The sequence below is a fragment of the Temnothorax nylanderi genome, unplaced genomic scaffold, assembly GCF_030848795.1.
Source record: "Temnothorax nylanderi isolate EJ_2023f unplaced genomic scaffold, tnyl_v1.0 TNYL_tig0008_pilon, whole genome shotgun sequence".
In the NCBI taxonomy this organism is placed as follows: Eukaryota; Metazoa; Arthropoda; class Insecta; order Hymenoptera; family Formicidae; genus Temnothorax; species Temnothorax nylanderi.
This window is the reverse complement of record NW_027249070.1, coordinates 1,601,204-1,625,118: the sequence shown is the minus strand read 5'-3', so window position 1 is coordinate 1,625,118 and position 23,915 is coordinate 1,601,204. Positions and strand designations below refer to the sequence as shown.

General features: G+C 46.0%; 2 protein-coding genes across 3 annotated transcripts; both read left to right on the top strand.

Moving 5' to 3' along the window:
• The first annotated feature begins 114 nt into the window (after positions 1–114).
• On the top strand, positions 115–3,861 carry LOC139784532 (uncharacterized). The gene is made up of 6 exons (XM_071723716.1): positions 115–512; positions 592–2,337; positions 2,420–2,605; positions 2,705–2,889; positions 2,979–3,088; positions 3,174–3,861. The coding sequence occupies exons 1-6, from the start codon at positions 450–452 to the stop codon at positions 3,227–3,229; spliced, it is 2,346 nt and encodes a 781-aa protein (XP_071579817.1). The 5' UTR covers positions 115–449; the 3' UTR covers positions 3,230–3,861.
• Positions 3,862–4,103: 242 nt separating this feature from the next.
• On the top strand, positions 4,104–23,362 carry LOC139784592 (uncharacterized). 2 transcript variants are annotated; one of them, XM_071723788.1, is made up of 4 exons: positions 4,119–4,695; positions 16,172–16,352; positions 17,043–17,187; positions 17,751–23,362. In XM_071723788.1, the coding sequence occupies exons 2-4, from the start codon at positions 16,173–16,175 to the stop codon at positions 18,026–18,028; spliced, it is 603 nt and encodes a 200-aa protein (XP_071579889.1). In that variant the 5' UTR covers positions 4,119–4,695; position 16,172; the 3' UTR covers positions 18,029–23,362. The 2 variants fall into 2 exon arrangements, with proteins under 2 accessions (XP_071579883.1, XP_071579889.1); XM_071723782.1 differs by lacking the exons at positions 16,172–16,352; positions 17,043–17,187; positions 17,751–23,362 and adding an exon at positions 9,686–14,892 and having other exon boundaries at positions 4,104–4,695.
• The last annotated feature ends 553 nt before the right edge of the window (positions 23,363–23,915 follow it).

Here is a 23,915-nt window from a genome sequence, read left to right as displayed (position 1 = left end):
TGCTAAACACTTATTTTATCAGGTACAATTATTTTTACGATAGACAAAATTTTATTTGCCAATTAGTAATGCTTGTGCATTTTAATTATCTTCTGGCCCACATAAGATGATTTATAATAATGTGGTGTCGATATTAGCGGATTTTTCTTTAACTGACAGCCAAGGGATACGAGATGTCTAGACGCGTTCTAACCGGAAGTAGCCATTTCTAATCGCGAAAGCGTCCTCGACGCCAAGTCTTGGAACGTATAATATTCCGTGCATTTCATCTCCTTGGTAATCGCCATCGCATTTTGAGTATTTAAATGACAGGAAAGTTTCGCGTGAAAGTTTGAAAAGAGAGCAGTCTTGAAGAGAGGAAGTGAAAAACAGCGACAATTGGATCGCATTCTTACAGGGACGGTAGTGGATTGCGGCGAAGTGTATCCTCTCGAGATCGCACGTGAGACATGCAGTCGGAATTTTATACCTCTTGTATCAAAATAAACGGGATACCTGTTCTCCCACCGCTAGTAAGTACACGTTAACCAACGCTGCTTTATTATTTCTGTTGTACAGAATCGCTTTATATTAATGTTACGCCGTTTTCAGATGACTGACACCCTCGAGGAGGAAATGAGACGTTACAAGTCTCTGGCAGTCAAAGTGGAAGAGAACTTGAGGGATAGACGGCTCGTTAAACGCGTCATTCGAGATAAATACGTGCAGGCTGACATAATGGAGCCAGTAGATGAAATAAGGAGTATCAGATACAGTTCGGACAGCGACGTGTCCAGCCGTGACATCGCTACCAGCATCGACACCAACAACAGCGACTCGCATTCCAAAATGACCATTATCAAGCCGCAAGATGCTGGCGAAACTGGAGATGATCACGATATCCACTCCCCCATATCAGATGTACAGCATTCGCAATTTCAAGTTTGTTTAACGAACAACACTGTTAACGATTCAAAACCTATAGCCGCTGCGCCTGATCATAATAAATGTATCGATGCAATAGAGGTGGCGACGCCAGACGAAGATGTGACGTTAGCAGAGAGTTGGAAGCCCGAGGTGCCCAGAACGCTGGATATAGTTCCAATAACGTTAAGTAACGATGAGGAAGATACCTCTTCTTCCATAGGGGTTTCCAAAGAAACTGAAGATCCGCCTAAATTGTCACGTCAAGGTTCTTACGTATTGGATACACCCAGTCCTATGTTGCTCGCTCACATGCATACAGAATTAACTGACGAAAACTACGTTCCCACACGTACCACTGATGTATCGCAACGAAAACAGTGGAACATTGCGCAGCCTAAGGTGGAGTGGGAAAATAAACAATTTATGGATGAAGATGTTGAAGCTTTAAGTAAATCAGAAGGTACAGCAAAAAAATCAACTCTTCAGCATAGAGAATCCGATAGTTCGACAGAATCACGTCAAGAAATCAAATCTACTAGTACTAAAGCGGTAATCGTTGAAGATGCGTGTAGATCGGACGCCACGCCAACTAAACATAATCGTAGATCTAATGCAGATTTTAAGAAGCAAAGTTCCTTAGACAAGTCAGAGAGGGACAGTGACACTAGCGTATCAAATTTGTCGAGTAGAGAGTATGCAGAAGATACGAATAGTCCTAAAATTCAGTTGTCTCGCATAGATGAGAAGCAGCGTAGTAAAAAAGAAAGTATCACAGAATATCGCGATTCAAATGTCAAAATGAAGTCTTCCACGCCGGATAAGCTCTTGATGGTCTACAAAGAGATCGAGGAGATGCACAAGAAGCAGATGATGGAGCTGATATATCGTCAGCGGAAAGAGCAATCGCTGCTGCAAGCGGAATTCCAGAAGCAACAGATGCTCTTGTTGGCCGAGATACGAAAGTGTGCCTCTGGAAGTCCGCGTCAAGCGAACGCATCGAACGCTACGTCGAATCGATCGTTGTCGAGCAACGAGGCAAGGCAGCAGTCGAACATAAATTCTCCCGGCAATATACCGATGGAAGCGCATCGTAATGTTAAATTACCGTTGGCGAATCGAGTGATCGTATGTCCGTTGGATTACCTCTCTCCGAGAAATTTATACCTGCTTAAACATCAGTCCTTTACCGCGGACAATTCTCCGGCTCTCGATTTTGACTTTACGAGAAAAGTGAGTTTATGCGATACCGCGTATAATAATAATAATAACAACAACAATATCAATAATAACGGTAATGACGATAGCAGCAGTTGCGAGTCGCGCGATCTTATTGTATGTAGGAATTCCAACGTGAGCCGGCAGTTATTTCCCTTAGATAGCAATACCACGCATGTACCGGTGCTAGACACCACGGCATATCTCGATAAACACGTGAGTACTAACATTATGATTTTTCTAACGTATTTCAATGTTTCGTTGTTGAGAAACTCATTAAAATTATGTTACTGTGTAGGTACGGGCGGTGAATATCATCAACGCTTACACACGTGGTTACTTAGTGCGTAGATTAATGCGAACCGAGCGCGTTATCACGTTGAAAAAGATATATAAGGAGGCGTTGCAATGTATGCTTAAGTTACACGTTGACGCGCCCTTAAACTCGGCGGAGGTGGACTTCCTTCATCGTCTCCAGTTGCAGGTAAATTACACACTTGTTAAATCACTTATAAAATCATTTCACTGCTTGTATTTAGAGATTTTCGGTCGCATAACAATTAAACGATTTATCATTTTCAAGTGTGACGCGGCGTCCATGAATATAGTGGAATTATTCGCCCAGTCGCCGACGAAAAGGATGAAAGTAATCGCGCAGGATCGCGAAATCAAGGAGTCTCGAGCGGAACGCCCGACTTCCGCTCGATCGTACTCGTTCGCCACTCAGAAGACTTTAGCCAGAAAGAATCTGAAGGAATTCGAGTCCACGTAAGCGTAGCTCCTTTTCTCATTGTTGCATTCCGTCTATTTTATATTGTATATATTATATTGACAATTATGCCGTTATTATTGTTTAGAATGGCGAAGTACCACCGACCGTTGGTCGTCAAAAGGAACCCCGTTAGGTCTAGGTGTCAAACGTGGGCCTCGGATATGAGAGACAGACTTATGTCGCCAAATCCATTGCGTAAGCTTTCTGCATATACTTTGGTTACGTGCTTAATTTCCTGTAAACGGGTGAATTTAAAGGCAGATATATTTTTGTATTGCAGATCAGGGTATCAGGAGAAGCACGAGCACGGGAGCCGTACGGAAGCCGTGGCGATGACGAGACAGAGTGCCTTACGACGTTGATTAAGCGACACGTCAATTTCACTGCGAGAAAACGGAATCTACACGCGCGGAGTATGACGGATTATATCGTTTGAAGCGGCTCGCGTTAGCTATTCCTGCCTTCAAGAAGCGCACTAGTGCCTGGTTCTTCTGATCAATTTATTTTATATCAAGGTAAATGTACCAATGCCTGGACACGTACCTATGTCTGGACATTTTTATCGTTTTAGTCCTTAAATAAGTTATAACGCGAATTAAAATCAAAGAATCCAAGATAAAAATATTTTTCTCGCATTATATTTTTGTCTTTGATTTTAACTCGCGTTATACTTATTTAAAAACTAAAATGATAAAGGTGTCCGGACATAGGTCATAAGCGTCCCGGCATTGATACATTTTACCTTACTATCGCATTTCTCTTGACTGATACATGACACTTATCTGTGATACGTTTATATCCAATATATATATATATCGCTTCCTATTTTCGATTTATTGAAGCCAAAAACGAAGATTTATTACGCCAAAGCAAAATATACAGACGATAAATTGATTTTATTGTCGGGAGATTTTAATTATGAGGATAATCCTCTCTCTAATAAAGAATGCTGCTCTTTTTATGTTGAATCGTGGTGCTGTACGAATAGTTGCCCCCCCTTGCGTCATCCCACGCGCCGCGTCGTTCGAATTGTCACGTACGAGGTATCCGGTCCACCGTTCGTAGACCGTCTATCATTGTTCGGCTGTTGCGATTTAAAGGGAGAAAAATCTCTCGATCGCTCCGGCCGTTTGTCCTCATTACGAGTATCCGCGATCCCGCTTCACGATGACACACTTCGGAGGATTACGTCTCGAGCCGAGCCGCCGTCGCCGCCGCCGCCGCCGCGGATGACTTGCGCGTATCAGCGCGTACCTATCGAGTATTCTCGGCGGAGTCGAGTGTCGAGGGCCCCCTGCGGGTGTTTCCGTTCGCCGTTCCGCAGAGCGCGGAACCCGAGACCCGAGTCTGCGCCATGCCGGGCAGAGGCGTGTCCTCCGGCTCGCACGCTCGTATTTAGTACAACATTGGAGGCCCGCTTCACTCGTCCACGGTCTCTCGCGGCGGCAACGGCGGGTGCGCGCGCGAAAATTCATACCTCGCAGAGAGAAGGGTGGCGACGACGCGAAGGGTGGAAGGAAAAGGAACGGAAGAGCGCGAGGGTAGTCGCCGCGCGTTGCCGACAACCCTGGCGACGTTGAGGGAAGAGCGCGGCTCCCCGTGGAAGATGTAACGACGGCGGGGGAGGAGGCGGAGAAGCGGAGCGGCAGTCCCGCAGCGATTTTCTAATTCGAGGGGGAGGGACGCTTCGCCATCGGCAGGCGGGAGGGAAGTTTCATGGCGTGAGGCGTCATCGGCGGCGCGGACGGGGACTCGCCCGTTTTTCTTCGCAGGAGGAGAGCCAGAGCTCCGCCGACAGTCAGGTAAACTCCGCTTTTCCGCAACTCGCTTCGATCTCGCAGAGACTTCTCTCTCTCGCCGAAGCTTCTTTTCTTTTTTTTCTCTCTCTCTCTCTCTCTCTCTCTCTCTCTCTCTCTCTCTCTCTCTCTCTCTCTCTTTATTTTCATTATTCAGTTTCGCTCCGAAAGGCGCAGCGCGCGCGTACGCGCGAGGAGAGACGCGTCACGCGCGTCCTTCTCTCCCTCGCGATCGACGGGGCTGAAAGCAAGCGCGCAAAATAAATAAACGCTCGCGTCCGTCGAGGGTATATACGCGGTTCCATTCCGTTCCCAAAACATACAGGAGAACCGCGCGCGCGTCACATAAATTTCGCGAATCGCTCTCGCGCGTCACGTCGATCTCGCGAAAAGTCTATTCCGAGAGACGGAGCAGAGGATGATGGAATCGGGCGGGACGATTCGCGCACGCGGTGGGTGCCGCAGCCGCGGCGCGGCGGTATTTTAATCCCCTTATGGCGTAGACGGCCGCGTTTCAGCGGTATACGCAATTCCCTTTCGCGCTCCATCCACCGCCGTCCGACCTTCCCCATCCGTTCTCCCCTTTTTCTTTTCTTCCCCCGCGTTACGCGTATTTATAGCGGTGTGCCGCGACGGGGGTCTTCCTCTCGCCCCCCCCCCCTGAACGCGAGCCCGACGTCCGCCGTCCGTTTCGCCGTTCGAGGAGAATTTTCCGCGCGAATTCGCGTCCGACGAGCCCCCTAATCGTCATTTAGCGGCTCCGCTCTGCCGAGCAGCAGCAGCAACAGCAGCAGCCTGCAGCAGCAGCAGCTCGTTGAGCTCGTACAGTTTATCATCGATCGCGCACGGACGGCCGCACACCGTTTCGCCCGGCGTTATTACACGTAGATGTGTTCGTGTCTGGCAACAGGTTACCTGTTCGACACCGTAGGAACGGAAACGATCCGATGACCGACTTTGCGCGGCCCTCCCCCTTCCCCTCCCCCTCCCCCTCCCCCTCCCCCCAGATAGCACCATATCCAAAATCTTTTACATCATCGTGTCATAAGACGTCTTAAAGATGTCTTAAAGATGTCTTTAAGACGTCTCGTCCCGATTTTGTCTGGGTTACGCGAGGGAGCGGGATCGTTTGGAGAACCGATCGAACTAGCGGTCTTATAATCGATCGTGTCGATTATATATATAAATGTTGGAATTATTCTTTCTCGTCGCGGATCTCGGTCATTTATTTTCGCATCGTTATCGGAGAGACGCGGTCTCTCGCCTTTTTTACGTTGGAGGAGGAAGCGGCCGGTCTTCTGATGGCTTCTGGCAGACAGCCTGTTTTTTTTTATTTTGCCAAGAAAAATAACCCCCGCGGGTGGGTTGAGAGAGCCCGGCGGATTTTCCGATGAGCACGCGACGCTCCAGCCTCTTTTTGTGCGAAACGTAAACACGTATCGGTCGATGACTGCGGAATAGGCTGTCGTGGTGCGCCGCGAAGCGTGACTCGGCGACATTTATTCGCGATCGAACGAGGGGTACGTCGAATCATCCTCGCCCCGACGTCTCGGCGTCCCGGATACGCGTTCCGCGAATATGCGTCACGTTCGAGAGTCGTATATCCGTTTTGGCAAGGACGCGCGACCCGCTGGCTCGCGAATTATAAATCGCGGTCCTGCGGATGTAAACGAAACAAACAAACGGGAACGCGTTCTCCGCGTGCCCGCTGTCTCGCGTGCCTAATGTTTGCGTTATAAATCCCGCCGAGTTTCGACAAGTCTAGACCGCGGCTCGCTCGCAAAACGGCGGCAGCCAACTGCTCCGCGCGTTTGGCGGGGCGCCAGACGCGACGACAATAAAGCGGAACGGGCGAAATATGGGCGTCCGCGATAATTTCGCCCGAAATGGCAGGCCCCGAAATGGGCGAGCCGTCATCAGCGTTGAGTCGCGTGATGAAAAAAGGAAAACGACCAGCTGACAATTCTCTCTCTTTCTCTTTCTCTCTCGCACGATTTTACCTCTTTCCCTCGAAAGAGTTACGAAATTGCGAAACGTTAGATGAGGGGCGCTAATGGATGGCGAACGCGATGCGAAAGCGTGCGTAATTAGAACGCCGGGGAGTGTTAGTCACGAAGCGTTTTTACGCGAGGGTCTCCGAGGGATCGATGGGGAAAAGTGTCGCCTTCCCATTAATGTAATATTCCGGTTTCATCAGCGTGGCTGTGAATCAGATACGCGCGGGGGGCACCACCTCGTTCCCGCGAAACTTTCCGCGACAATTCGAGAGCAGGGTGCTTAATTCGCTACTTAACTGGCGCCCCGTCGGCCAGTCCCCCTTCCCCCTCGGTTTACTTTACTCTTAACTTTGTATCGATATATTTGCCCAGCACTTTGCGCGACTCTCGTTGTTCCGTCAGCCTTTCTTGCGGAACGATAAATACATTTTCTCCCCTTTCCTCCTCCTCCTCCTCCTGCTCCTCCTTCTCCTCCTTCTTCGCTATTCTTTTCTCCTGCGGCGTTCCTCCATCCCACTTTTGCGTGTCGCCCAAAAAAAACCCGGTCGATTCGTCGCGGGAAATTAACCTCGCCTTAATTTTCACCTTTTTTTGTGAAGCGGGTGGTGGTGGGAGGGGGGGGGGGGCAGGTAGGGGACAGGTAGGGTTGCGAAGCGTTGTTTCTCGTGGCGTGGGCTTTCTCGCAGCACACATGCGTGGCTCACACGGTGTACATAGTGCACACCGCCACTATCTCGTGTCCTCGTGTGTACTTCGCGTTTGCGTTCTGCAAGGGGTATGGGGGATGGTTTTATTGATCGTGGGGCAGGAAACGCTTTCGCGGCGCCGCGCATTGTGATCGTAAAACGAAGGAGCATCCGCGGAGTCATCCTTGAGATTTTTCCCCGTGATACACGAGGGGACGCGGGATCCCGCGGCCCGACCCCGCATCGATCCCACCGCTCCTCGTCGATATCGATTCCCCGTTTCAATAAACGGGAGCTGCGTCTAAGTTGCCGCGCGCGTCGCGAGAGAGGCGAAGACGAGGAGTTAGATTTCGCCGACAACGAAACGGCGAACGAGCGTCTCGTAAAGCGACGCGAAATAACGGGGGGGCTTCTCGGCTTCTCGGCCGGAAAGACCGCTCTTATCCCGGTGATTCCTTCCCGCCTCGTATCCTCAGTCTTGCGAGCCGGATGTCGGTGCCAAAGGGCACAGCGGGGGGGCATCGCGTCCCACAAAGAGTATCCGATTACCGCGCGACATGCCCTTTTACGAGGAACGTGTCTCATTACGCGTATAAATAAAGTAACGCATACGACATGAGACGTAGGCATTTCGTGATGCCTCTCGCGTGCATTTTTACGCGTGAGGGAGCGGCTCGGAGGAGGAGAAAATAATAAAAAGAGAGAAGTAACACGAAATGCAGCTCGAAGTATCGAACGTACGAAGTACCCTTCGGATCGACTCCGAGTACCCTTCGACACGGTGCCAAGTTTTGTCCCGTGCGACGTAAAAGTTTTCCATCGTCTGGATGCCGATCACGTATACTTACGCGTCTCCTCTCGTCGACTTTTTCGCTTTTCGCCGCTGAATCCCGCGAGAAACGCTCGACTTTCCGCCGTTGTACTTTTGCCGGTGATCGTGAAAACTCGAAGGGAAACGAGTAAGCGACCGAGTCGTATCGCGTCAGGTACAAAAAATACGTCTTTTTTTAAATTTTTTTTTTAAGGACATGTGCACAGCAGGGAAGGAACATAATTTCGCAAAGTTGCCTCCGTTCGCTTCATTAAACGGAGTGCCTCATTTTATGGATCGCGCGAATATCCGTGGCTTCGATGCGACGATCTATCAAACTATTATCCTACACTTCGTTCCTGAAATAGGAACAACTAGAAAATTGCATTTTCTCCGCTGAATGGTTCGTTTCGCATATGAATTATGTATGCACCTACGTCTCTGGTGGCGACAAAACCATTCTTTCTCAAAATAGTTCGTTAAAATAGGAGGGCTTAACTCTCGCCGACAACCTGGAAAAACGAAAGGATATAGGGAACACGGAGAGAAGTAGTTATGAAATATCTGGCGAAAGGTAGAAGAAACGGCGAGCTATTTGTTTACAAGCTCATATCACGTATCATTGGATATATGTACATATATTGACGAGCTTGCGATATACGTACGAACTGCTCTTTCCGACCGAACGGAGAGGGCGGATAACGCAAAACGAGAGGAGGGCCGGTCGGCAGCCTTTAAAGAGACAAGATACGCGCGTCGACGAGAGAAGATATTATTTCGCAGAAGACCGAAAATGCGCGCGCGCGCGCGTCCGCAAGCCATCGCCGATCGCTTTGACACGCGTGATTCCATCGCAGTGCATCCTGTAAAACCCTGTAAATAGATCCTGTAGGCCTTTAGATGAATTTAGAGGTAGCCAATTAGTCAGTGCTGAGACGAGTTTGCCAGAGCGGTACGCGGGGAGGGGGCTAAATGTCGGGAGCTAAATGAGAATGCAATTAGAGGCAATTAGAAACGCATCTTCAATTCACCCCCCAACCGCGAATTTTCCTTCGCTCGCGTTGGCTGCGAAGTAGTGATGTCGATTGATTGATTAATTGCCATAGTATATGTATATACGCGATTGTGCGTATTCAGTTGTTCGGCCACATTGCTCGCGAGCGAGCAGGCACGTAGACCGCTTTATCGACACCTCGCGTGCTTCACAATAACGTAATTTCACGATGGGACTGATTCTGGCATTTTTCTTTCCCCCTCGGCTTTTTCGATCGATTAGATCGCGACGTCGCGAGATCGTCCCGCGCCACCGGCCGGGCCGGCCGGCCGGGGTGGCGTGTGCTTCTCGTTGATAACGAATCGTCGGAGAGAAAAAAAAGAAAGAAAGAGAAAGAAACGATCTCGCGACGACGCGACGACGCGAAACGGGGGTTGAAATTCGCCGCGGGGGAGAGACTGACTAGCGGGATTGACTGAGCCAAAGGGTTGTCTTTGCGGTGTTGCAGGATGCACGCGGTTGGATTACACTCGGCGCTGGCCATCAAGCGTCAGCGAATGCGCCGGGACGAGCAGCGTCGCGCGCGCGAACGTCGTTATAGCGCGCAATCGGGCGAAAGCGGCCTGACGTCGCCTAGGGCCTCGACCGGATCGCTGGACCACCATGGCAGGCATCACAAGGGCGCGCATGCCGGCGGGCGTGCGTCCGGCCAGGCTATGCTGGACACGAAGGTGGTCACCTCGATCGGGATGCTGCACATCGGCGTGGTGTTCCTGGTGCTCGGGGGTTTTCTGTTGGTGAGCGGCCTGCTGCCGGGCGACCTCGCCCACTGGGGCACCAAGTCATCCGGCGGCTGGTGGAACGAGCTGGTCGCCGTCGGCCTGTTCGCGATCATCGTCGGCGTCTTTCTCATCGTCCTGAATCGCGTCATCGCCAAGAAGGAGGAGGACGATCTCGAGGAGTACGTTCAACGGCAGCTCACCAGATCGCGATCCGGCCACCGATTGGAGCGGGACGTGGAGACCGGCGGGCTGACCACCCGCCACGCCAGACGGGCGAAGCAGATGAAGCAGGAGTCGTCGGACACCTCCCTCGAGATTAAGGACGACGACAAGGTCAACGGAGGCGGCGGCTCGCCGCGACGGAGCCCGCCGCCGGCGTACACGCCGCAGGCAGCGATCAACGGTGACAATCAGTCGGCGGTCCAATCGGCGCTCTATCTCGAGCAGATCACCGAGGAGGAGATCATCAGCGACCGCGTCGAAACCTCGACCACCAACAGCCTCAGCCCGGGCTCGCCCAGCGAGACCCGGGAGCTGCTGCAGAACGCGCGATACTCGAAGCAGAACGGGAACCCGCAGCAGGTTCACCGGCCTTACGTCTCGAAGATCTAGACGATAGGCTCGAGAGAGAAGGAAGGGAGCGACGCGACAAGCGGATAACGCGACGGTGCGACAAAGCCCGCTTTTTCATCCAGCAATTTTATCTATGGCGTCTTCCGACCGCGGTATTCTTGGGAGTGAATTTCCACTGTCGACGTATACATTCCCGGGTCCCCTGGATCGCACAACGGGCAACGAAATTGCGAGGAAACGCAACGCGAAGAAGAGCGTAGCGAGGCGAAGCTGCAAGATAGTCAAAACCAGCACGGACTTCGGAAAGACGAAATTTCCGCGCAAATCAAGCAGCGACTTTTCCGCGACGATCCTCGGTATTTGCGAGCCGAAACGCGCGCCGCGATATCCGGTCGTTTCTTCCAAGGCGAGGGGGGGAAACTCGAAGGAAGCTTGAGAAGCGAAACTTTCGATAATCATACACACATAATCACAAACACTAAACGTACATTCGTACAACACGCTCGACGGACAAGATAGGGAACCGAAGAATCGAATTCAAGGACCAAGAAGACTAGCCGTGGAGATTATATCGTAGAATGAGGCACAACTTTGCGAAACGACTTTGGTGTTATTCTATATATATATATTGGGAAGTACTCGATATAAATAACCCGTTAAAAATAATCGTTTCTACTTAAAAAGAAAATCTATTAGGCATACAAGCGACGGCGTGTATTACGGTAATCCTCTATGCACTTTTTACTTGTTTTAAGTTCGATTCTCTCATCCCCTCGTTTCTGAATATCGAGCCATTTAAAGAGAGATATACATGTCGATTTAAATAACATTTATTTTTCATAAAAGTGCAATCAGAGTATTTCTTTACTTTAATCATTAATTGAATACCGTTCGACGCGGTTGATTTCATTAAAAAGATCGAGAAAGTTATTTACTCATATCGTTACATTTAATATCGCGCATACAGCTGTACGTCGGAGGCTGAAAGAGTTTATGCATTAACGTGCGATGCGAATCGAAAATAAGGTCTCTAGAGGAAGAATAGCGTACGACGACATTCCGAAATTTGATTTCGATTATATCTTAGCGCTAATATACTCTCTCTAACTTCGAAAAATACGATTGATGTGCATACGCGTATATGCACGGCGAATTTCAGCGTGTACGCCAGGAAGAATTGCAACTATTCGTCCAGCGACTGTTGGCGCAGCAGTATTGTTAAGCTAGCCGATAATTTGTAATATGCTATATTCCTTTTTATAATATATTAAGCATATTAAGCATTTATTTACACGTAAAACACATCGTACTAGCTTTAGTCGGCGAGATCCCCCGGGGGCGGTGAACGAGGTCGCGCGCGCGCGCAATTCTCTCTTAGGGATGTGTCCGCGCGTGTGTGCGCGCGTGTTACGTGTGTGAATCCATACCACTCGACTTGAATCGGCGAAGGCAATAATCGCACGATGGAGAACCGCGCCGCGGTCGCTATTCGTTCGTGTTCCCGGAAATCTCTCTTCAAAATGAAATATCGCTATGCTCGGGCGCTACTGTTCTGTGATCCTAAGAAGAGAAGTTAATCGTCTTATACACGTCTTACATGTCAGATGAATTTATTGAAAAGCGAAAAGCTTCTTTCGAGCGGTATTGTGCGCGCGTGTGTGGGTGTGCTCCGTATACATTACAGTATATCACTATATACGACCCATGCATGCATGCCGCGTAATTATGCGTGCTGTTTTTATCGCCATCGCGTGGCGCTCCGATTATTTCTTAATTAACGGAACGTTCCCCCTGTGTATTTAATTGTACGTAATTACAATTTTTTACGCCTTTTGCAAATTTAAGAATGCAAGAGAGAGAGAGAGAGAGAGCACATGCGTGGAAGATTGTGGCGAAAGGGATATATAGAGAGAAATAGACAGACCGTGAAGGGGTAACAGGCGCGAAATAGAAAGGGCGAAATTCATTACGATTAAATCGGGGCCGGTTGGCGCGCGTAATTAACATTGGGAGTAAATTGGGATAAATTGGGGCACATTGGGAAATTGCTCCATCAAGAGTCATGAAAAAAAGACTCGCTGGAAGAGAGAGATCGAGTCCGGATAAGAGACCGTGTTCTCAGATCAGACCAGATCGCTCGGTGTCCCGAGTCCCAGGATTCGCCCTTAAATCGGCTCCGAGTTAAACGTCGTGCAAAAGTGCCTTTGGTAATGTGCACTCCGGTATTCCTTTGGCGATAATCTCGCCTCGAGTACGAGCACCCGTCTACGATTCCTCGTCCCCTTCTTCACCCCCCCCCACACACCCCTCGTACCTGTGTGCGAACGACTGGACCGCGCGTGCGAATGTATAGATGATCGATTTAATTGTTTCCCCCGAATCTCTGTGATCGCGTGTGCTTTCTCCGTTACGTCGGAAAAGTATATAGCTTTTTGTTTTCGGTCCCTGATGGGTTCTCCGCGTCCGTTCGTTTTTTCTCGACTAAAAGGCTGAAATTGCGAACTAATCTTACAATATACATACAAATATATACATATATATATATAGCGTGTAAGTCTCTCTCGCAAAATTAAAGTCTAAGAGTATATACGTCTTCTTGAAAACTAAAGACTATATTTCCTCGTGTACTATCTCGATTGTAATTTCGTTGTTTACCATGATAGATTTACAGAGCACACGAATCCCCCTTTCAAGCGGAACCTATCCGCCTGGAGGAACGTCTGCTTCTCCAGGCGGATACGTCCCGCTTGAACGATACAGATACACGAACGTCCTCAAAATAAGTGGTACAATTTATTACTCTACGTATATAGCGTCGCGCGCGTGCTTATCGGTTGCAAAACTTTTAATATTTAAACAAGTGCATGAGCCGCGTATCGATTCCGACACGTAGGGGAGGTCATCTTTGGAAAAGACAAGTCCGCCTATAGAATTATCTGATTGCCGCGTTCGTTTCGCGTCCGCATACTTCTCAGAGTTTTTTTTAGAGAGAAACACTTTTAGAGCTAGGTCTTGACTTGCACAGGGTGTCCCACTTGTGTGCCGCGTGTTATTTTTCAACGACAAATTCCTCGATTGGTCGAAGGAGTCGACCTCTCCTCGACATTTTCTCGAAAAGCGTCGCGAAAGATCATTTAGCTTTTCAATCTTCAGCGTTACGCACCTAAGCGTATCGATTTAGGATTCTATTAAACTTCCTCCAAGTTAAAAATGTAGCCCTCTCTTCCTCGTAAATTAAAAATTTCGCTTTCTGAACTTTGGACTTGCTGAAGAGAATCTTTCTTCTTTTTTTCGGTCGCTAATTATAACTAAAAATAACTCGAGAATTATCGCTCCGACATTTCTGCCGGAGAAAAAACTTCGAATTGAGAATGGGACACTGTGCGTGTAGACGCAAATGGATTTTAATTGCCGTCGCGTTGATTATCAGTTTTGCAAAGCGACCCTCTCGGAGCGTCTTTAAACGACGATAGGAAAAACATCCATCTCGCGCACGCACGCGTCGCGTCGCCGCGAATGATCCTGCCGTAGCTAAGGATAACGAAGGACCGCCGTTTCCCCGCTTCGCGAGAGGAGCGTGGACGATATCGGAAACGGGAGTTCCGACGATGAAAGTATTGTGCCGGTGCTTATACAATGGCACAAAACGAAAACCGAAATGCTCACTTGGCGAACAAATTTCCTGTTCCTGGATATATATATCCCGACGAATCCTTTCCCCGCACCTCTAAACTCCTGCCGAAAACTTGAATATACGAATTGTGGAGAGAGCGGATCGAGAGGGAAGAAGCGACATTCCGCTTCTATTCATTCGGGTTTTGACGTTGAACGTTCAACCGACACGATAGTAATTGACACGCGAACGGAAAACGCGGTGTATACGGTGGTGTTACGGTGTAAAGCGAAAAACGACGGGCGTATATCTGTTTGCGGAGCGATTTAGCGATATTACTATATTTATCGCGAGATTTACTACGACGCGCGAGGATACATTTGCTCGGAAAGGGATTGGAATTATAGGGGGACGGACAGGAGGGATACGGTTTATATATCGTATATCTCGTTACCGAATCGATGCCGCTATCTCCCATCCCCGTTCGGTCCGCCCCGCGGAAAGGAGGAAGCCAAGCCACGAAGACCGTCGTTATACGACAGAGGGAAAACCGTTGTAATTACTATACTTATTGTAAAAATTATTATTACATCGCTGCTGTTTTTTGCGACTATTACAGTAGTTAATTTTACCATAGAAGTTTAAAAAGAAACCTTTCTTATTGCGATTTCTCTATTGTACCACTTATATACAACTTGATGCACGAATTTTTCGAGAATAAATATTTATGAAACGCTCCATTCTTAACGAATGATTGTTCTTCTACGTTACAGAAAATCTCCCCGCCATTCCATCCAACGAATCGAATTACGTATTCATTATCAACCGTACTTTATCCATTTATTATGAGGTTTTATTCGCTCCGGACCCCAGTCGTACGTTCGAATTATCTCGTGCATATTGATGTTTCCGAATCGGGGTGGAGAAAGAAATCTCGCTGATTAGTTTTACCCCGGGCGAGGACGCGCGTCGAAGTTGCCGTTTCGTCTCGTTAAGCGGAACGCTGCAGAGTCGTCGTCGTCGTCGTCGTCGTCGTCGTCGTCGTCGAGACTTCGTAACTTGAATAGTCGTTGTTCTTTTTCTTTCTTTTTCTACCCGGAACGGCCTCCTGGAACCTCGCTGCATCGACTGCGGGCCGGAGGGCGGATGCAATGACGTATCGACCGGCCCGAGGTCAACCGGGGTCACCAAAGTTCATAGCGCGTTTGGCACAAAAGTAACCGGTGTCAGGCTGCAGGACGCCACCAAAAAGCGTTTATTCTCATAACGCTTGTTGTTGTGTGGTTTTTTTTTATTATTGAAAACCTCGCCGTCGGCGCGCAAGAAATAACTCGATGCCGCCGATAGCGAGGTTCGGGGATATTTTGGTAATTCGCGCAAAAACTGTGTTCTCGAAATAGCTCCGAGACAACGATGAAATTGGCAAAAATTAGTAAGAGTGAAATTAATTTGATTATTTCTCCAGACCACGTTCTCGCGAAAGAGAAATGAAACGTAAATTTGTAGTGTCTCCAAATTTCGCCGTTTAAGGACATTTCGATGTCGAATTATTTGCAGATCTTGTTGGAATAATTTTTCTGAAGCAGAAAGATACTTCAAGGTGTTCTTATCTTATATTTTTATTCGCATTACTAGCACTTATTGAATACCGCATACGTGTTTCTACCTCGCGCGAATTAAATTATCTCGAAAGGATGAAATGCGCAAATATCTTCTTTTAGCCACCGTATATTCCGTTCACGAGAGAGAGAGAGAGAGAGAGAGAGAGAGAGGAATCTTAAATAATACGTACGAGATAGATAATTAATAAATGTATTCGCGCGTGCAATTTTAGTAATAACCGAAAAACCGATATTAAATTCGATTAAAACGTTACTTCGTTAATAGACAGTATCTATTAGATACCGCGTCCTGTCAGTTAATTCCGGTAAGTCATGTTTACGGAACTCGATAATGTAATTGCCACGATATTTCCTTCCCCGCGAGAACGGTATACATAAAGAGTGTTGGCTTTTTGTTTGATCAGGATGATTGGTGCTATGCCAGCGGTGGCCGTCCGCCACGAGCGTAGGAGGCAAGAAAAAAGGCTGAAGCGGCCGAGTCAGCTCTATTTGGGAGGGCAGTGGTTGCCACCCCTTACGGGCTCGCCGCCCACCCCTAGTCCGCACAATCTGGACCCCTTGCCCGAGCTCTATTTATGTGGCAAGGTAACAGTTAATTGTAACAATACGCCGTTTGACATAAATAAAGTCACCGTTCAAGAAACTATATGTGCTTGACGTTTAACAATTACATTGTTAAATATTGAAGGACGAAATTTAAGCTAATACCTTGAGTTAGATAACATTTTGTTATTCTTAACTATCATGTATACCGAAGTTTATTATTTTAACGCAAAACAATATTATTATACTTCAGTGGTTTAGTTAAATCAACGACAAGTTGAGTAGGAGCAGTGGCGACCTATGAAAATAGTTAGAAATGACTCAAATTGAATATAATTTGACTATGAATTTAACAATTAGAGTTTCTTAATTTACATGTTCAATAAGAGAAGCTTAGAATCAGTTTCATATCGGTTTTTTTCTTTTTTACAATGACAATAAGATTTAATATTGTAACTTTGTTTTAAAAATGATCATTAGCTTGCGATACGTGTTAATCAAGGGTCTCAATTTAAATCTTTACATATATTACTGTCCATGATATGTGTGGATGTCGCTGCATGTGTGGAGGTCGAGATGCGCGGGGTGGAAAGTGCTTTCCGCTACGTGTTCGGGTTTGATATTAGTTTTCCGAGAGTAGAGTATATATATATATATGTATGATATAAGGGCCGGAAACGGCGGCGAGAGTAAACGTGGATGTCGAAAGGAAACGAAGATCGTTGCCCGCAGATATCCGGGCTACACGCCGTGGTGGTGTGCCTGTTGTTGGGCGCGGTGGTGCTAGTGGTCGGTCTCGTCCAACTCGTCCCGGGTGCAACGACCACCAACCACAGGTTGGCGTTACTCATAGCAGGCGCTGCCCTAATTATAATGGGTGAGTCTTCTTATATATGGAAAAAAAACCTTCTTTTATCTTTAGCTTCTATCTTGACGTCGTGCTTCATAAGGCACGCTCTTACGGAACGAAAAGGCTTAACGGCGTTACAAACGCCGTTTTCCATCGTCGTGTATTGGCGAGAGAATTAAACGTCGCGTTGATTCTCTCGAGCCGTACAAACATTGCTTGTTTCGTGAACAAACTTACTAAATTGTTTATTTATTTACGCGCGCAGGCCTGCAATAATAAATTGAGATTAAATCGATTTCGATTAAGCGAAATATGTTTGTTTAGGGGGAGAACATCAGGAGGTTCTTAAATAAACGCAGATTTTTCGACCAGTGAATTGATTTCTCCTTTAGAGAGCTACCGAGAGGCTCGTTAATAACCGATTGTGGGACGTCAAATAACTGAAATAACGGATTATAAGCGCCGCTCGATCGATCGGCGCATCGGTGACGCGCGCGTGCTCGTCAGCACTCGATTCGTTTGCGCTTGGTGGGACCTCGACGGGTCGACCAAAGATATACGCCTCTAATTGTCGTCGTTATTGTTTTCAGGCTTCATCCTGGCGGGCGTGAGATGTTACGTGTTACACTGCATGCCGCTTCCGGTCGAGTCGCCGGTCGCGACGCCGATTCCACCGCCGGTGAGCGAGCAGGCACCCGCCGTACCTAAGGGCACCCTGGACCTCCTCGTGGGCCATCAGAGCCAGCCGGAGACCGATGCTCTCATGCAGCAGCATCGGGAGTTCCATCACCATCATCAGCATTATCATCATCACAACAACCACAAGAAGAAACGTAGTTCTCAGGGCTCGCATTCCGAAGAGGCCTAAAATACAAACGAACGATAAGAGAATAGGGCGGAATGGAGAAATGGGGGGTTTAGGGATCTCGTTCGCGCGAAAGTCGAATCCGATAAGAGAGTCACTCTCGAGCGAGAGACAAAGGGGGAAGGCAGGGACGTTGAGGCTGGGCTGAATTTCTTCGGAAGGGAGAACATCGCCATTCTTTCGTAACATCTTGAAGTATATGCGGAATTTTCCAGAACGCGGCGCGTTCTCCGCGAATGGGGGTGCAACTATTAAACGTAAGAGAGATGATAATCGGCTTGACGTCGAAATAGGAGGATAGGAGCGATAAATTATTAATGACAAGAACGAACGATCGTAGGTAGCGATTATTTAGCCCCCGAGAGAAAGCGCCGACGTCTAGGATATCCTGTATATATCCTGTACATATGCCAATGTGTATAGATATGAGAGTACAGAGTGGTTTTCTATCGCGACTAAAAAAATAAAGAGAGAGAGAGAGAAAGAGAGAGAGAAAAGGACCCGCGGGATATGTTTCTTCTCGTAAGAAAAACAGAAACAACATTTTCTTTATCGGAGGTATAGAGCGAGAGGTTTATATTATCGGGACGAGTCTATGAGATTTTGACTTTTGACATTCTTTTTGTAACAAGGAAAACTGCTAATCAGGTTTTGGCGAAATATCGGCGAAATCCTAGTTACGTACATTGGTATCTATATACATATAATATATAACAACATAACTAATTTACGTTGCAAATGTATATGCCGAGGCAAGTGCACTTTTCTACCTGATGTACCGAGAATTCGATAAATCTAACGACATTCTTTTATCACAAGACTTCTAGTAGAGAAACTTCGTAGAAGAGACGTTCAATCTATCGATTGGTACAGAGTGGTTCGTTACTGGCCGAGAAACCGAGACGGAGTGGCAATTTTATAAAAATTTTGTAAAAAGAAACAATAGTTGAAAAACGTAAAAAAAACTTCCATAAAAGATTCCTGTTGATCAGATAATTACTGATATCTCTTGTCACTTCGAAACTCGAACAACTTTCGACACAAATTATTCAACGCTATCAAGATACAGAATAAAATAATTTAATAATCTTGCTTAAAATTGATAAAAATTAGAGAAAAATGTTATTCTCTTAAATATATTTATATTTACGCTTGAATAGCTGCGTTGAATCGGAAGTTAACTTACAAACGGACGTTATTGACTTTCTTATCTTTCAGTTTTGTTTTCTTCAGAAAACAGAAGCTTCATATATGATATGATTTTGTGTTCTTTACGTATCTTTTTCATGTAGATCCCTTTCCGGGTTTTATTGCCGATAACGCACCACTCTATATACAAGTCGTATTTATTTCACTCGGAAAAATACGCGCGGGAAATCGGTGTATGGGAGAAAACGTTGTGGGAATCTACGCGATTGATCTCGTACGCGCGTCGTTTTATCTTCGATATTCCCGACGAAGAACCTCGTAGAGATAACACAATTTATATAGAATTCGATTTAGAGGGAGGATAGTCGAAAGGGGTAAGGGGGGGGCGACGGAAATGACATGGGGGGAGGCGCGATCGTAGAGAAGGAAACACGTCGATGTCGATACTTAATTATAATAACTTAATTAGCGATAAGGTTTTTCCAGCACCCTCGCGCACTAATTAGCAAAAACCTCGATGTTACTTCTTCCAGAAAGGTCTTAGCGAATATCGGGAACGAAATAGTCACGACTGTTACCTAACGATCTTCGCAGATTCGCGCGTCCACGAAGCGCGCGACACAGGAAGGCGCGTCTTTTGCATAAAAACAAAGAGTACATGTACATTGTCTTTTTACACTCGATATATATTTATACCTATAAGCGAGACATTTAACGAGAGTCTGTGCCTGCGCGCGGAGAAAGCCTCGTTCGATCGTCGAATTGATCCAGATCGTTTGTGTTCGTTCGACACTCGGTACAAATTCATCCGGAGACGCGGAAATCGGTATCGCCGGTGCCGATCGCCCGCTCCTCTTACGCGCGATTATTTGTCACGCCGATTTCACACGGGACGTGATCAGGGTTCGATGCATTATATTTATTAAACGTACGTTTCTCACACGGGAATAATTCTCGGCGCGCGGATACACGTTCGTCTATTGGGGTCCACTTAAAGTTATCGCGTTTGAAATTAAAAAAAAAACGCTGTTGTACTAACAATTACGAGAATGTTTTACAAAACTGGCGTACAATATTAGGACGATCCCGATGTCCACGCGCAGCGAGATATCGCGGGATCTCGCGATCGCATTGCACTTCCTATGTTCTCTCATTCACTGGCAGTCATTTAGTCATCAGTAATATAGAAGTAGACGAGAATATCATAGATATGCACATTATATACATACGCATGTGGCAAACACGCACGCACACACGAGTACGATATATATACGCATTATATATAAATCTAGCATTAGCGGTCGGTCTGTTGCACTAACGCGTTGCGATTTTAGTTGACTATCTCTAGCTGGATGTTAGAGGCCCCTTCTTTAGATATCCAGATTCCATCTGTAATATATAACCGAAAATAGAGAGTTTAATTAGCCACCGTTATATGGAGCAGTAACCGTCGTTGGTGCAATCAGTCCTAAAATAAAATAGCGCATCTGTCTAGCGACGGATGTAAATATAGTGAGACGAGCTGTAAAGTGTAAACTTGCGAAAGTTTGCGGTAATCATTAATCAGTTACGCGAGGTAACGTCGCGTAAGCCACGCAACATTTAGCTTTCGTGACAACCTGACCTCCACACGTTTTATTTAGCAGTGAAATAATAAGATAACTGTACCCACAATATGTGGCTTACTGAAGATTCAGAAAGTTTTCATATCTTTTCGAAACAATCGAATTTTTTTTACTTCGTCGAGATAGAAGAAACGACAATTATGGGGATGCGAGATAAGAATTTCAAGCAATTTTGACGTAAAATGCGCGTTCACGCACAGTTTAAAAATAGGCTACTGGACTTATTGATTAACAGCGCTCGAATTTAAAATTTTATTAATTGTTACAAGAGAAACGTTAAAACGTTACAAGAGAAACGTCTCAAATTGGACACAAGTAGTTCTTATTATCGAAAGAGCTTTTCGTGGAGCTAAATAAAAATTGTTTCAAATCGATAATACTTAATTATTGAATTTATGTAATAATTCACTACTGAAAAATGAAAAATAACAAACCATTAGACTATGTACCATATTTTGGATCATATAGGGTACAGTTATTTTATTACAAATTACACACACACATACACACAAAATTTTCATCGGTCAGCACACTGCCTAATTTACACTCGACGCTCATGAGATCGCTGCAGTAATTGCCCTCGTAACGAAAGTCTGCTTGCATTATACGAGAGAGAAAGAAAAAATGTTGGCGCATTTCGAAGAATTTTACGGGACACGTGGCGTATAAACGTTGTCAGGGTTTATTTGAGGAAACGGAGTATATAGAAAGAGAAAGATCACTCCGCCAACAATTTGCGGATCGCAATCACTAATGTTTATTTTTACCAATGCAGATTAACTTTAAATCTCGGTTTAACTTACTTTTTATCTCTTTCCAGTTTCAGGAATGAGAAAAAAAGACAAAAAGTAAGTCATACCGAGATTAAAAAGTGAATCCGCATTAGTAAAAATGGACATAAGCCTGTCACCTAACACGCTTTCACGCATTGATCATCGCACTATTAAGCATATTATTAAGTATCGTTCCTCTTTTCTTTTCCTATACGTTGGCGCGTGTTGTGTAACATGTCCCCTATTAGACGAAATACTTAAGAACGTTAGCGTGTACATAGCGCTTCGTGCAAACTGGCGATAACCGTATCTCGAAAGTAGCTGTATATTTAGAGCGCGTAGAACACAGGTTCATATTATTCATTTAGAAAAGTTCTCTCCTCACACGTAAACATATAATATATATACATATATACATATATACATATATACATATATATATATATATATATATATATATATATATACATATAGTACCTAAGTCCTCGTTGTTGGTTGTTCCGGTCGTTGACGTTTCCGTAACTCTTTTCCGTTAAAGAGCCCGAATGATAGGTGCCAATCGTAGCGAATGTGTACTAAGACAAAAAGAAGACGAAGAAAAACGGTACTATCGTTGCTCGGGGATTATTAATTAATTTAAGCGCGCGCTCACATATACGAGATACGTATCAAGTGCGTATTCGTGACACGAGGGAAAACGAATCCAACCCGAAAGTTCATCGTTCGGTTGTCAGTGAACGAACAACGAGATTATTATTGTGCTATTAAGCTCGCGATAGACAAATCATCCGGCGATGGTCCAGCGCGCCTGCGTCTTGTTTCCTGCGTCGCGTCTGCGTATAATAATATATGCTTTCTTTTTTCCTTTTTGCTAATTTTGCTAAACGGCGAGCGTCGTTTCGGCAGTTGTCCCCGACTTCTTCAAAGGGAGTCGAGGAACGAAGTCGCTTGAAGTCTTGCAACACACAACGTAATTCCAAAACGAACAAACATAAATACACACATACATAGGGCCGTGTACATCATTCTTTTACATGTATTCGTAATTGTATTATTTTTTATATGCGTATATATTTGGCGTCGTCCTCTTATTTGTCTCATCTCATCGCGCGCGAGAGAATAATAGCGCTAGCTTAGAGGAGAAGTATGCGGCTTCTTGTAAATCTACGATAGCGACAACCCTCTGTCTCTTCTACACTTGTGGTATGCATATATTCGCGCATTATATCGACGACCAATTATTACGAATGAGAGAGGCGAGTGCGCGCAAAGGGCGGAGGTGCAAAAAAAGTGCTTTTTTCAGAAGACGATCTTTCAGATTTTGTATAAACTTATTATACAATATTATATGTATACACTCTATCTTCCTATATATATATATATACCTATATATATAAAATAATATAATTATAATTATAATTATAATTATATACTGTTACACACGCGCAGAGCCATATCTGCAACTCTATGAACGTTTCGTTCGCGCGGCCGAACGGCGATTATGAAAGTTTCGTCACCACACTCTGCCCGAATCTCTCGTATAACGGCGAGAGTGATCTCGGCGCGATCGACGGCGATCGCGATCTCGTTTCTCGCCCGTCGATCCGGCCGTGAAGCGATCGCTTCGAACAAACGAGATCGGCCAGGCCGTCGTTCACGCCGCGCGGCGAGAAACGGGCGATATTAACCATGTATGTGATTCTACAATTAAACAGAAAACTGTAAGCAGAAGTCAACTCTATCGCTATTTTAACTTTCAGAGTTTAATAAAACGTTTTCACTAACAGCAAGCGGTCTCGTTGTGAATCACCGGCGTCGCGTATATCTCTACGCTAATCTTTGCGCTGTTTAACTGGTATAAAACGCGATGTCGACACGATATCGCGATCCTTGCCCCCTGCGATCCACAATCCATCGCTTGAAACATGATCCACTGTTAAATATTAAGGGATGAAATTTAAGCCAATTGATTGTGAGTTATAGATAACATTTTGTTATTTTTAATTACCATGTGTGTCGAAATTTTTTATTTTAACTCCATTGGTTTAGCGAAATTAACCCTCCGTCTGTATACGTTTTTTTTTTGTACCCTCGGGAGTGTATACGTGGATTTGTCACATTTGACGCTATTTTTCCTTACTTTAAAGTATTTCAAAAATCTATAAAAAATTTACAAAACGTCTACATTATATAGTTGACGATTTTATAGTCATTTTGATAAACATCGTTTATTTAACATTTTCTGGCAGGCTTGCAAGTTTTACAGTTACAAGCAGTTATCATTTTGGCTCAGACCCACGCCGTAGGCCCACGTATACAGACGGAGGGTTAACATTGTTTTAA